We start from the raw sequence: 16,388 nt of genomic DNA on the forward strand, positions 1-16,388 counted from the left end.
TACCCCTTTTCCCTCTATCTCTCGGGTCAACTTCTAAACATGTTACCAAGTAGGCTTGGATGTCACTGCCCTTCTGTTATTTCTCCTATTACCATCACAGAACAAATAAACTGTTCACTAATATTTTGCTACAATAGCACCTTATTTTTAAAGCACACACACACACACACACACACACACACACACACACAGAGTCCCTATGTATATATAACAATTTGACCCAAGCACCTCAGGTCAAGGATAGCATCTGACACAGCATCTCAATAATTATGTAAATTCCTACAAGAAAACTTACAAAGTTGTTTTAATATAATTTTATTAGAGGTATACGTTTTAAAATAATGAACAAAAAAAACACCTTCACATAAATTAGTTTGGCTATGTGTCCAGAAGAAAAAATATTAAAGACACAAGTAGCATTTCTCATTATCCCTCAGGAACATAGTCTTCTATGCCTTTCTTTTATCTTTATAGCCTTAAAGTTTAATTCACCTTAGTACGTTACTTTATTTTTTTTTTTTAGTAAATTTATTTAAAAACATGAAAAGGAGATATTTACATGACAATGTAAGTAATGAGGTATCTTCTTCCAAATTGTTCAGTTGAAAAGACTAGTGTTTTGCAAGGAAAACAAAGTTATTATTTCAATGGTAGGTAATATTCATTTTTGAGAATGGTTATCAGATAATTCATAAGAGAAATATCCACAAGTGAGTTATAAAGGTCAATCCCTTGTGGACTGAAATAAAATTTCAAGTTCAATTTAAAACAAGATTTTTAATTACCAAGGTAAACTATCTAGGGACAATTTCAGATTGCAAGGCCAAAAACCTTATGTTAGTTGATTTTTTTTTATAGAAAATTTAACCCCACTCCCTGAAAGAAAAGCTGATACATCATTTCCCATAAGTGAAAAACTAATTATATCACCATATTGACATTATAATAGCATCTAAATGCTTCCTCAAAGTCTGAAACATCTAAACACTATAAGTGATACTTTGGGCCTAAATTTCCAGTAAATTAATCCACATTGAAATCCTTAGCAAATAATAATTAAGAAAGATTACACAACAGTTGACTTGATATTTTCTGAATGTTTATTTACTGCTAGATACAAATTTTTCAAGCCAAGTAAAAAGAGAAAAGATGCCTTTGAAAAAATTTTTCTTTGATTGTTTCATTTCATCCAGGTCAAATAAATTTATGAAAGAAAGCATAGTATAGTCCATAGATAGTATCAAAAGCACCTTTATCCATTTGGACTGGGATAACAAAACACCAGAGACTGAGTGGCTTACAAACAGCAGAAATTGATTTCTCACAGTTTGGAAGCTGGAAGTTCAAGGTCAGCTCCCAGCATGGTCTGGGGAGGGCCTTCCTCCAGGTTGCAGACTTCTGGTTATAGCTTCATATGGTGAAAAGGGCTAGAGATCTCTCTGGACTTATAAGTTCACTAATTCTATTTAAAGAGCTATACCCTCACGACTCGTACACCTCTCAAAGCCCTAGTACCATCACATACTATGATACGCCATCATATCAGGAATTAGCATTTTAACATATGATTTGTGAGGAAGACACAAAACATTCAGACTATAGGATAAAGTAGAAAAAGTTCTGGAGTTGGATGGGAGGAGCAAATTTCTATCATTATTACTAGTATATATTAATAATCATTCATTCCTAGTAATCATTTTTCCGAGGTATAAAAATAACATATGACCATGTTGGTTATCCATTTTAAAGACAGCAGGGAGTTTGGGATGGACATGTACACACTGTTATATTTAAAATGACTACAACAAGGTTCTACTGCAAAGCACATGGAACTCTGTTCAATGTTTGTGGCGGCCTAGGTGGGAGGTGAGTTTGGGAGAAAATGAATGTGTATAGCTGAGCCCTTTGCCATCCACCTGAAACTATTACGAAACTGTTAACTGGCTATACTCCAGTATAAAATTAAAAGTTCAAAAACCCCCACAGCATATGAAAATTAATTCATTCATTGTGTATAATAAAACAGAAACAGACTCAGAGATATAGAGAATAAACTAGTAGTTACCAGTAAGGAAGAGGGAGGGGGTAGGGATAAGAGAGAATATGGGATTAAGAGATACAAACTGCTACTTACAAAACAGATAAGCAACTAAGATAAATTGTACAGCACAGGGAAATATAGCCATTGTTTTGTAATAACTTTAAATGGAGTATAATCTATAAAAATATTGAATCACTATTTTATCCCCTTGAAACTAATACAATATTGTAAATCAACTATACTTCAGCTTTAGAAACTACCAAAAAAAAATAAATAATTCATTCACCGTTTAATGCAAAGAGTAGGTAACATGTCAGAGCTCATAAAATCTAATTTAAGAACAGAAAAAAAAATATCTGCAGCACTTCAAAAAATTGTAAAACTCAGTTCTTAAAAACAAAATGTAACAAACAGCCAAAAGACCTAAAACAATGAAACCAGTGTATAAGAGTCACCTTGCTTCACAGTTTCCTAAAGTCAGGCCTTACAGACCACAGGAAAATCAAGCCCTTTGGTTTATCCCTTCAAAGACTGGGCATACAAATGGCTTTAACATTCAGTAAATATTTTTTGAGTGCCTACTCTGTGCCAGGCACTCTTCTAAGCACTAAGAATATACAGTATTTAGCAAACAGAAGAGCAAAGGGCCTCCTCTTATGAAGCTTATACTGACTCGGATAAGAGATTATATATATTAAATTTAAATCCCTCTTATTGTATACTGTAACTACTTTTTTCCTCCTTTTCACTTCAGATTAAGAAGAACTCTGGCTGCCATCCCATATTAAAATGTCTCTTTATTCCAGACAATATGCTCTCCTGGGAAGATTATGTGTGGCAATATTTCAGTATTTTCAGGTATACTTATAATCTCAGTATTTGTAAGAAAGAAAAATCTATAAAACAAACATCCAATGCATTTCTTATTTTAACTCTGGTTAATACTGTTAAATAACAAATGCCAATAAAAATATAAGTCAGTTACAGGACTTAGTGCTAAATGTGATGAATGCTGTTTATGTCCAAGGAGGGGAAAGAAAGGGACATGGAAACATTATATGTTTATTTTAGCAATGGGCTAAAATCAAGGAAATGTTAAAGGATCTGGATAGCCTTTTACATAATCAGATCTGTAATCTGTAGTCCAGATTTGGGACCCACCATTGAGGAGACTAGAGAAGTCACTGTGTTGGCCCTGTACACGCTGAATGCAGAGCTACGTAGTCAGCCAAAGAGAGGACAAATAGAGGACAGGCAGTCCTAGGCTAATTCAAGGGGCTTAACCGAGGAGAAGAGGACAAACCAGAGCCCTGAAATCAAAGAGCAGAGAAAGACCAAGAAAAATCACATTCCCAAAAGGTATGGGTCTCCAACACAGTATTGCCTCATTCATGTGGCTCATCAAAAAATCAATTATATCAAGTGTGTCTTCACAGGTAAAAATTCTCTGCTCGGCTGATGTGAAGACAGGTTTCATTTTTTTAAATCAAACTTTCTGTTTCCCAGGCTGAACTTTGGTAATTATTCAGTCATTCTAAAAGATTTCCAAAGTTGATAACAATATAACTAGTAAGTTCATTATCTTACCAATCAAACAGTTCCCGTCTAACATATTCCAATTTGCTGATGACTTCTCTTAAATTTTCCTCTATTTAAAAATTTACACTGTTTCTCCTATAATTATCAAGCATCAGTTTACATTTTAACATTTTAAATCAAACTCTGCAAACAGGACAAAAAGAAAACAGTAAGCTCGAATGAAAACACGAGGGAGAAAATACCTTTAGTTTGGATCCATGAGGTACTAAGACAGATCTAGCCTGCTTTGGTGGGATATACAGCTCCCATTTTCCAAAATCCAGTCTTTTATATGGGTATGAAAATGGGTTCCAATCATCTGAAATACAATAAGGAAGATCAGTTAAAAACTAATATTTGATAAATTTCCAAGTATAATATACTGCCTACTTATACAGAATCAAATTACCTAAAAAACATTGCTTCTAAGGTGTTAAACAAAATATTAATCATTTAGAAAAAGCAAGTTATGCTTGTGCTGAGGTGCTTCAGTCATGTCCAACTCTGCAATGCTATGGACTACAGCCCACCAGGTCCTCTGTCCATGGGGTTTCCGAGGTAAGGATGCTGGCGAGGGTTGTCATTTCCTTCTCCAGGGGATCTTCCTGAAGTGTGAAGTCGCTCAGTCGTGTCCATCTCTTTGTTACCCCATGGACTGTAGCCCACCAGGCTCCTCTGTCCATGGGATTCTCCAAGCAAGAATACTGGAGTGGGTTGCCATTTCCTTCTCCAGGGGATCTTCCCAACCCAGGGATCAAACCCAGGTGTCCCGCATTGCAGGCAGATGCTTTATCCTCTGAGCCACCAGGGAAGCCTGGTCTTCCTGAACCAGGAATGAAAGCCACATCTCTTATGTCTCCTGCATTGGCAGGTGGGTTCTTTACTACTAGTGCCAACTGGGAAGCCCTTTGCCTTTTGTATCTGAAAACTAAAATTACAACACATTTTCCATTGCACTTTCAATTCTATTTGATCAATAAACAGGATGATGGGCCCCTTTTCAAGAAACACCATCAACAAAAGGAGATAATAAGAAAAAATAGAAATGCATTCTATGCAATTAGCTAAGATACATGTCATGGTAGAAAAAAGTGATGACAAATTATTAAAATCATATTAACTAAATCCACAAGTGTGTATCAGAACTGAGTTAAAATCTAAAGAAATGCCTCAAACAAGAAAGGTAGAAGGCTATAAACTATAAGAGCCAAAAGAGAGGTGGACTGAAGATGCTGAAAGAAAGCCAAAATGAACAAAAGACCATAAACACATGGAAATTTAACATGCGCTAGAGGTGGCACTATAAATCCACAAGTAAAGGACATACTGTGTAATAAGTTGTACCGAAATAATTGGTTATCTTTATGAGAAAAAAAAACAAATCTCTACTTAATAATATACTGAAGAATGAAGATATAATGCTTTAAATATAATGCTTAAATATAATAGATAAAACTGTAAAATTTTTAGAAGAAAAAAACAGGAAAATATATTTACAATATTGAGTTTGTAAGTGTTTTTAAACAAGACACAGAAGCATGCACACTCATACACACACACAGAAAACCTTAAGGAAAAGCCTAATAAAGTTGACTACAAAAATTACACACTTATCTTCATACATAGATAAATAGAATGACAAATTATCAACTGGGAAACTATATGTCTAATGAATATTATCAAGAAACAACATCCAAAATACATGAAGATCTATGAATCAATGGGAAAAAGAAAACAAACCAATACAAAAATCAATAGAGATATTCACGGGAGGACATATGAGTGACCAATAAACATACAATGATGCTCAGGCTCACTCATAATTAAGAATATGAAGCAAAAATAGAAAAAGAAAAATGAGAATGTCAAACATCAAATTCTATTGTGATTTCCACTGAATAGAGGAAAGAGAACATAGGAAGCTTTAATAATATCTGTAATGTTTTATTTTTTAGGGTAGGTGGTGTATAGTGAGATGTGTATCACGTTTTCCCCTATTTGTTTATGCTTGAAATATTTCACTGTTTAAAAAAAACGTAAGCAACCTTGTGATGCCATGCACTGTAGTGCTATGAAATTAGATTCTCAATTGAGGAGATAAGAAAAACAACAGGAAACTTGTTTTATTCCATGGTTTCTTCTTTTACACGCCAACACTTTCACCACATGTGCCTGAAGGTTTTCACTCTCTGCCAATCTGAATGTTACAGGTAGAGTGGGAGGAAGAAACAACATTTTAAACAGATCCTTCTAAACATTTTCCACTCCCCCTCAGAAGACAACCTGAAAATATCTAAAGGCGGTTTATCTTCAGGAACAGCTCAATAAGCTCTGTGCTATTATACTCTCCTGCCCCTAAAACATCAAATACGTATTTCATCTGTTTATAATGTGACATTCCTTTAACACAGTAAAGGCTTTCGGGCATAATTGGGGCAGGGAGCTTGAAATATGAATATCTAGGTAGTACAGCGCTTTATACATTTACTGAATTTCTTTTTAAGCTAATCACTTAAGACAATTAATAAACTTAAGACATGCAGCAGATCTTTTCCTGGTTAGTTAGATTTGAAAATAAAGGGTACAGTTCATTAGTTCATTCATTCATTCATTAAATACGTATTGAGTGTTTAATGTAGGCCCTGCTCAACGCCAAACTGAAAATTAGTGTTCAGAATGACAGTCGTATTTCATCCAGAAAAGGTTAAATTGAGTAACAGCACACCAAAATGATAGTAAAATACATAATATAGGATCCTCTAAAAATTCAACTATAAATAAGATTGTTACTTTGAAAGTGAAGCTTTAAATATATAGGAAATTTTCATATGCAGATTTACTTAAAAGCTTTACTCAATAATGCAAAAATAAATGTGGTTTTGAATATTTGTTTTTGAATATCAGTTCAAATAGTTCTTTAGCTTGCAGTCACTTGAGTTTTAAAGATCTATTTAAATGGATAATGCTTTAATATTTGTATAAAGAAAACTATTTTTACTGAATAACATTTTCCTTTCAGAGTGTCTCAATTTCCTAACATACATGTTGATTATTTCTAACCCTACACTGTAAAAAAAAATGCTTTTTCTATCATTTTAAGAGCTTATTAGCACATCTGCTCTTCATGGAAATTCAGGTGTTAACTTCTACTACAGGTACATTTTTCTTGACGAACCCCAAACTTCAATGAAAAATCTGGACTACCTTCACATATACTCCAAAAGAAAACCCATCTACCACCCATCATAAGCAATGCAGAATATACTAAAAGTTTCATAAGGGAGAGAGAGGGGAAGGTTTGCAAAGGGCATACATGCATGAAACAACTTCAGGTTTTTGCACTGGACAGTTGTCTCCCACATAAATACCTCTTCAGCCACACCACCAGTCTTTTATCTCCTTAATTCCTTCTCCAATCACTGTTCAGCCCTGAATTTTCCTTTCTGTTCCTCTTTTATTAAACACAGTTGCTTCTTTCCATTTGAAAAATGGACACCGATCAAACTAACCACTTCTACTGTACTGCAGGCATATGAAAGATTCTCTTCTAATAAAATCAGTTTATCCTTAAAATGATTTTCTAAAAAATAGCTAATAAGTGGAACTTTTCTCTACAAGATATAGATATCTAAGGTCCAGGAACATAAAAGTCAGAAAAATCATTGGATTTGGATCTGTTCTCACAAACTCAACATTAAACCCTTAGATAAGAAAGAAGGAACTACTACCATTAAGGTATATTTAGGTATGACTGTGGGAACTAACTGTGGAAGTACACAATTAAAAATAGGTAAATAAACATTAAAAATCCAATGACTGGTATAAAAATATTAAGTAAAATTGAATGTTTTGTTTTTAAATGAAATTTGCTTTAGAAAAACACAGGTGGCAAAATAATGAGTTCAAGGATACATTTTGGAGCAATTTATGTCTTATGAAATATCATGAGAGTTTACTCCTGAAAATAACTGAAAGTAATATGAATAATGATAAATAAAAGTTAAAGTAATAGAAGTGGTTTAAGTAATATAAATAATGATCATTCTAAGGCATATTAGATATATCTAAAGTACATACTTTTAGAACAAGACTACTCATTTTTCATTTTAATCCTCTGTGAGTTTATATCCTGAATCCATAAGATAGAATTAATTTTAATTAAGACAATGCTGATAGTCTGTGTCTCTATGTAGGCCTCAGGATAGGACCAAAAACATCCCATCACCACCTGTGACAATGATTTGCTTCTCTATGAAGCACAGAACTACATATTGAGAGTTCTGTAATTCAGTGGTTCTCAAGCTTTAGTTCATGTCAGGATCACTTGTTAAATCAGATTGGACTGTTTAAAACAGACTACTGGACCCCACCTTCAGAGTTTTTTGACTCAATATATATGAAGTGTGGTCTAGTAATCTGCATGTCCAACAAGTCCGTGGGTGATACTGACGCTGCTAGCTGAGGGTGCATGTACGTGCAAGCTAAGTGGCTTCAGCTGTGTCTGACTCTTTGCCAACCTATGGACTGTAGACCGCCAGGCTCAGGGACCACACTGGAAATCAACTTCACGGTTCAGTTACTGACTTCAGGTGTTCTCTGCTCACAGCTTTGGGACTGATTTTCTAGATTAAGTTAGATTTATAGATTAAAATCATTTTATAAATCAGTAGCTCAAGGAAATTATGAAATAGAAATTATCATTAATAATACTTTAAAGCAAATATTACTCACACGAAACCTAGAATTTGGGATTGACTAACATTGTAAAACCCAGAAGGATGACCAGTGAAATGAAGATTATAGAACAGACCTGAGACATTAAGGAATCTGAATGTGTTCACGTCAGGGAATAAACTTTACAATTTGAACATGAAAAGATAACATACATTAAGATGAGTATTCAATATATTGTTATAAGGGTCTACAGATAATGTTTCCTAAAATATTCTCACTAAGAGACTGCATGATTAAAATGTATGGGCAATTTTAATCAGAAAATAAATAAAAACCTTGAAGGCTTCTACCTAGAAAAGTAATATCAACACTTTTAAGTATTAACATATCAAGTCACCTTCCTTTCTATGAGTCATTACCTGCCATAAGCTAGACATTGCTAGATTTAAGGATTAGGAACCCCTAAAGCAATGTATGGGGCTTCCCTGCTGGCTCAGACAGTAAAGAAACTGCCTGCAATGCGGGAGACCCAGGTTCAATCCCTGGGTCAGGAAGATCTCCCTGGAGAAGGGAATGCTACCCACCCCAGTATTCTTGCCGGGAGAATTCCACGGACAGAGGAGCCTGGGGTCACAAAGAATCAACATGACTGAGAAACAAATACTTTGACTTCCACTTTCAAAGCAATATGTATATATTATTCTAGTTTTGGTATTTTAAGAACATGTTTCCCACTTGCATAAATTATTTTATTAAAACATATTCTAAGACTTTCAATGATTATCAACTTTGAATAACTTGATACATTTTAAAAGCAAACATTTAAGCAAGTATTGTATTACTAACAGGCTGAAATTCATCACTGTATTTTACCATGCAAAAGATTCTATTTGTCCATAGACTCAAAGCCAGCAGACAAATTTAAATCGAGATATGGAAAAGAAACGACATGATACACAGTTTAATATGAACCGCAAACACACATTCGGCACAAGCAATCAAACATTAACTAAGGTCATCGCATCAGGCACACAAACTCTATATTTATCTCAAGCCCAACAACCTTTCTTTTTCTAATGTAATAATCCTCACATAAAATTCTTAAATGTCAGCCTTCTTCAAATATTCCCAAACACTTTAACTCACAGTAAAGTATTTCTGTTCGTCAGCACTTAGCCACCTCATTTCTGAAGAGTTTTTGAGTTTAATATATATCTTCCTTATGGGCTTTCCTTATGGCTCAGAGGGTAAAAAATCTGCCTGCAGTGGGGGAGAACTGAATTCAACCCCTGGGTTGGGAAGATCCCCTGGAGGAGGGCATGGCTGGCAACCCACTCCAGTATTCTTGCCTGGAGAATCCCCCTGAAAAGAGGAGCCTGGTAGGCCACAGTCCATGGGGTCGCAAAGAGTCAGACACAGCTGAACGACTAAGCACATGCCTGGTTGAAATGGCCCCAACTTACTATGCAGAGCCTTTGATGCAAATGCCAACGAGCTGAAGAATGTGGTCCACACTTGGGCCAACCCCTGCTGTAAGCAGGCCTCACTGAGCAGTGAGGTAAGGTCCCCAGTGGACGCAGCAGATAATATATCAGATCTAATGTAAGGCTAGTACTAGCCTGTATGACAGATATGGGTCACTTCGAACCTAAGTGGATATCCTTCACATCATAAGTTATTAAGTATTTGGAATATCACCTCCTTAAAGCAGGTAAACAGGCTTCCTCATCATACAATGTTGTTTAATTGTTTCAAGCTTCGAGCTTCATCTCATGTAGAATTTACATGGATTTGTAACGCAAATGGTTTGTCATAACAGAAGTTATAGGACTTCTCTCATGTAAAGGCAGTATCTAGTCTGTTTCCAAGAAGTCATAAGATTCAGAACTGGAACTTCATTGCCCTTACCCAGAATCACAGAAGGACCACATAATTTTTGGAGGTGGATAAGAGCTATCCTGGCATACAACTCTGTGCTGTTTAATCTCCTCTTCCCCTCTCTCCAGATCATTCTTCCCCTGGGATCTGAATCTGAAAATCACCAAATTTCTGCTGGCAGCTACCACCCTGGAAATAACCTGAAGAACTCCAGCATTACTTAATAGGGGAAACTGCTCTTTACATACATTAGTTTAGGACAGCTGTGGTTCTCAAGAACATAATCTAGAATATGTCAAATACCACTAATTTCAGAAACAAGGAGACAGTAATATCTAGTTATTTTACAGAAGAATAAAAAAGAAAAGAAAAAAATAAATATAAAAAACAAATAAAGAAGAATAGTGCTCAGTCCTATGATATGTAGCTTTCCGGTAATTAGGGAATGGATTAAATTATCTAGAATTTCACTTACCACACTGTTCTTAAAGGCACACATAGAAGAAAAGGTCTCCAAGAACAACAACAAAAAAAAATAGTGTGGCAAAAGTGAGTTTTAAATATAATTAACTATCTTTTTTATAGGAATGGTATTTATGTTATGATACATTTACAAAAGAAAGAAGGTGATAAATGAATATACAGTTGATCCTTTATATCAGAGAGTTCTATATCAGATTCAACCAAACAAGAATTGAAAATATTAGGGGAAACATTCCAGAAAATTCCAAAAAGCAAAACTTGATTTTACCATGCCCTGCCAAATATTCACATAGCATTTACATGGTATTAGGTATTATAAGTAATCTACAGATGATTTAAAGAATACAGGAGGATTACAGAAGCTATATGCAAATGTGCTGTGCTTAGCCGCTCAGTCGTGTCTGGCTCTTTGTGACCCCGTGGACTGTAGCCCGCCAGGGCCCTCTGTCCGTGGGGATTCTCCAGGCAAGAGTACTGGAGTGGAATGCCATGCCCTTCTCCAGGGGATCTTCCCAACCCAGGGATCGAACCAAGGTCTCCCACATTGCAGGTGGATTCTTCATTGCCTGAGCCACCAGGGAAGCTCGATACTTCTATTATATAGTATATGCAAATACTACACCATTTTATAAGGGAGTTGAACATCCTCAGATTTTGGTATACGCAGGTGGCGGAGGCCCCAGAACCAATCCACCAAGGATGAAAGGATGACTGTATGTAGTCACGATTTCACAAAGCATGAAAATCTATGAATAGAAATGGTCAAGTATATAAAGAGGGAAAACACAGATTAGTTTGATAGGACTGTAACTTGCTTTATTTTGACTGTAAGGCCAGGAAAACAATTCATAAAATTAGAATATTTAATAAAGCAAAAGCGGGGAATAAGAAAAAAGAAAAGTCTCTTAAGATGGAAACAAATGGAACCTATGTGATGGAATTTGGATGTGGGGTCTTTGGGAGGTAGTCAGGTTATAAAGAAGGGTAGAATCTTCATGAGTGGAATTAGTATCTGTATAAAAGTAATTCCCCCCCTCCCCCAAAAAAGAAATCCCAAAAAGATCACTCCTCTCTTCTACCAAATGAGGATTCCTCAAAGGAAGGACTGCAGCCTATGAAACAGGAAGAGAACCCTCAACAGACACTGAATCTGCCAGCACCTTGATCTTGGACTTCCCAGACTTCAGATCACTAAGAAATAAATGTTTTGTGTATATATATATATATATACCACCCAGCCTGTAGTATTTTGTTAATAGCAGCCTAAACAGACCAAGACAAAGCTCATCTCTGCTTTTCCATATATGAGGAAATTTCATAACAAAAATGTAAAAGCATATGTTATGAGGTCTCCATGAACAAGTATTTGTCCAAATCTCTTTCCTTGCAATGGACTGTAAAAAGTGATCTTATCAGCCAAACGGTCTAAGATTTTAGTTTATTTATTGTTCTAAACACAAATTAACAAACTGCTTTCCGATAAGCAGTTCCAGTTCATACGCCCACCAGCAGCATATGAGAATAGTCAACTATCCATATCCTCAACAGCACTGGGGATTATAGTTTTTAATAACAAGGCATCCCCTGCCTTGCTCAACCAGGATTCACTAAGAGAATTAAGATCGAATGCCCTACAGATCCACTGTATGCAATAAATTAACTTCTCTTCAACACATCTTAGGATAGTACTTGTTATGTACTACACTTGAGAGAAAACAGGCATTCAAATAATTTTCTGTGTTTTATGGATCAGAGTCAGAACCAGCATAAGAAAAGTTGCCTCTCCTTATTGTCCTAGTGGTAACAGATGGCTTTGATAACCAGTGTTTTCATTTCTTTTCAAAACAAGTTACCATTATAAGGTCTTATATTCTCTTTAATCCTATTTTTATTTGGGAGAAATTGAGTCATGGATATTATATTTTCTTTTAAACTTTTTCATTTAGTTCTCAGTTCAATTCAGTTGCTCAGTGGTGTCCAACTCTTTGAGACCCCATTGACTGTATCATGCCAGGCTTCCCTGTCAATCACCAACTCCTGGAGTTTGCTGAAACTCACGTCCATCAAGTAGGTGATGCCATCCAACCATCTTATCCTCTGTCATCACCTTCTCCTCCTGCCTTCAATTTTTCCCAGCATCAGAGTCTTTTCCAACGAACCAGTTCTTCGCATCAGGTGGCCAAAGTATTGGAACTTCAGCTTTAGCATCAATCCTTCCAATGGATATTCGGGTTGATTTCCTTTAGGATTGACTGGTTGGATCTCCTTGCAGTTCAAGGGACCATCAAGAGGTTTCTCCAATGCCACAGTTCAAAAGCATCAACTCTTTGGTGCTCAGCTTTCTTTATGGTCCAGCTCTCACATCCATACATGACTAATGAATTAGTCATGACTAATGAATCCATACATGGATTAGATCTGATTTTATCAAAATATAATAATGTGGTATTCTTTATGGTCTAATACAATGGTAATCAATTCAGTTACTGATTTACTGTGCTGTGTTCAATTGCTCATCCTTGTTGAACTCTTTACGATCCTATAGACTGTAGCCCGCCAGGCTTCTCTGTTCATGGGATTCTCCAGGCAAAAATACTGGAGTGGGCTGCCATCTCCTCCAGGGGATCTTAGACCCAGGGATTGAACTGGCATCTCCCTTGTCTCCTGCATTGGCAGGCAGATTCTAAACCACTGAGCCACCTGGGAAGCCCTGGCTATTTATTTACCAATCTATTTATTTTTATCACTATAAACCATTCAGTTATCTCAAAATAGATATTTTGAAGAACTCCAGCATAGAAACTATACAAAACATGTAAAAGCAAAGCTGTTTTGCTTTTTCTTGAAGTTCTCCTACCTAGCTCGACCCCTCTTCACATCTTTTTCTCTCTCTCAGAGCTTATCACTCAGAACTCCATTCTAAAATGTGTGCCAATATATGATCTATCTTTGCAGATCTTCCACAGACCCTTAAAACATGCCTTTTCTTTTCTTTTCCAATTATCCATTTAATTTTAGTTTATTTCATCCATTACAAGTTAAGAATATGTTATTTTGTGACAATTGGATCTGAAAATGTATTCAGCTTCTAACAACTCTTACCATCTATGCTTGACCGAAAGCAAATATTATTTGGGATCTAAGGATAAAGGACTTTATTCATGTTGTGACTTATATTACTGATCTCTATGCCATTTTACCAAGTTTGTTTTTGGTCTGAATTTGACTCCTTTTATTTTGTAAACTTTCAGTGACAGTAAAGCAGAGAGAAACTAACAGTTAAAACTGAGAAGAAATACAGGATTTGCTTAGGAAGAATGCAAAATGGAACAAAATAGGAAGCAGAAAGAATGGCAGAGAGGTACTAATGCGATATGGTCAATCATCAGCAAAGGTCCTCCCATGTGCCAAGAAGGGGTCTCAATTATGTTTTAACTGGCTAGTACACTACTGTATCCCTCCATGTCAATGAACATCTGGAGTTTAGTTGGAAGGCTCACTCATCAACACTTACTTCAGTTTATAGTGTATCACTATCAATTGCAATCTAATCTATTTATGACTTCCCCAGAAGCCATAAGTTGATTTGACTTTAGGAACTCTTTTCTGCATCCTAAAACACAATCTTTCATCTTAGGTTGTTCCACTTGAACCAGTCTCTGGTGTGAGGGCACAAGAGAGGCCTATAGGCATCAGGAAATCAATTATATAAGTCTCCCTGCTAACCCTATAGCCACTTATGAAACTATTTCAATGAAAGTAAAATATTTTCTAACATGGCTAGCAATGTAACAGAAATAAACCCATGTGTCAAACATCAATTGATTTTCAACAAGGGTGACCAAGACCATTCAATGGGAGAAAATCGTCTTTGTAAGAAATAGAGCTAGGACAACTAGGTTTCCACACACAAAAAGACATATTTGGACTCCTATTTTAAAACATATACAGAACTAACCCAAATGGATCAAGTAATTAAATGTAAGAGCTAAAACGAGAAAACTCTTAAAAGAAAACACAAGGATAAATCTGGGGGACCTCAGTTCTCTAACACAGCACAAGAACTATAAGTGACCAAAAAAAAAAAAAAAAACTGATAAATGGGACTCCTTCAAAACTAAAAAGTTTGTGTGTCAAAGGGTACCACCAAAAAAGTGAAAAGAGGGACTTCCCTGGTGGTCCAGCGGTGAGACTCCATGTACCCCATGCAGGGGAGAGGAGGTTCTATCCCTGGTCGGGAGTCTAAGGTTGGGGAAATAAGATCCTGCATACCATGGGAAAAAGAAAGTGAAAAGACATGGGGAAAAGATCCTGCATGCATGGGAAAAAGAAAAAAGAAAGTGAAAAGACAATTCACAGAATGGGAGAAAATATTTGCCAATCATACATCTGATAGGGGACCTAAGTCTAGAATATACAAGAAACACTTATAGCTCAGTGTCCTGGTGGCTCAGATGGTAAAGAATCTGCCCACAATGGAGGAGACCCCGGTTTAACCCCTGGGTCAGGAAGATCCCCTGGAGAAGGAAATGGCTACCCACTCCAGTATTCTTGCCTGGAGAATCCCATGGACAGAGAAGCCTGGTGGGTTACAGTCCATGGGATCACAAAGAGTCATACACGACTGAGTGACTAACACACACACTAAAAAGACAACACAATTTTTTAAATGTGCAAATGATCCAAATAGACATTTCTATAAGGAAGATGTGGAAATGTCTAATAAGCACATTAAAAAGATGCTCAACTTTATTAGTCATTAGGAAAATGCAAATTAGTAATATAAGATACTATTTCATTCATACTATGATGGCAATAGCCAAAAAGATGGATAATTATTGCCAAGGATGTGGAGAAAGTGGAAACCTCATGTGAATGTGGGGATGCAAAACAGTGCTGACACCTTGGGCAACAGTCTGGGTGTCCCCCAAAACAACAGAGCTGCCATTTTGACCCAGCAATCCCACCCCTATTTATAAACACAAGCCATATGTCCACACAATAACTTGTGTATGAATGTTCACAGCAGCATTACCCATGATAGTCAAAAAGTGAAAACAACACAAATGTCCGTCAACAAATAAATGGATAAACAAAATGTTGCATATCCACATAATGGAATATTATTTTGCCACAAAAAGGAATGAAGTACTGATACACACTATTACATGGAAGCTTGAAAACATTGCTAAGTGAAAAACACCAGTCATAAAAGACTACATATTATCTGATTCCATTTATATGAAAAATTCAGGATAAGAAAATTTATAAAGACAGAGAAAGTGGTTGCTTAAGCCTAAAAAAAAGGATGGGGAAATTCTGAGATGGTAGCTAAATGGTACAGGGTTCCCTTTGAGATAATGACAATATTCTAAAACTCACTGTGGTTATGGTGTACAGCTGTTTCAATAATGAAATTGTACACTTTAAATAGGTTAGTTGTGTGATATGTGAATTGTATGTCAATAAAGCTGTTGAAAAATAAAAGTATTTTAAAGGTCAGGTAGCCTTTATCTGTTCATTCCTATTGAGCTTTTGAGTTAGACAAAAATTAGGTTCCATCAGAGATATTGTAAAGGGAAAGATCACAAAGGGAGACATATATAAAAATTTAATACTGCAAAGATATCTTGGTCAATAAGTAGACTCAAGAGTCTAGGTGGATAGTTGAAAACTTCTCTTAAGAGAAAATAATTAATTGCTTCAAGGCTTTGAAAAAGTAGAATAACTTGAC

The 16,388-nt window shown here is 35.9% G+C and overlaps 1 protein-coding gene across 1 annotated transcript in view; it reads right to left on the reverse strand.

The window, feature by feature from the left end:
* GBE1 (1,4-alpha-glucan branching enzyme 1) overlaps positions 1 to 16,388 on the reverse strand; it is a 290,669-nt gene that overhangs the window by 182,303 nt on the left and 91,978 nt on the right. Inside the window, exon 3 of the mRNA XM_043892923.1 lies at positions 3,823 to 3,938. Within this exon, the coding sequence (XP_043748858.1) occupies positions 3,823 to 3,938 (116 nt within the window). The remainder of the gene's footprint in view (positions 1 to 3,822; positions 3,939 to 16,388) is intronic.

Source organism: Cervus elaphus, chromosome 31 (genome assembly GCF_910594005.1).
Source record: "Cervus elaphus chromosome 31, mCerEla1.1, whole genome shotgun sequence".
Taxonomy (NCBI): Eukaryota; Metazoa; Chordata; class Mammalia; order Artiodactyla; family Cervidae; genus Cervus; species Cervus elaphus.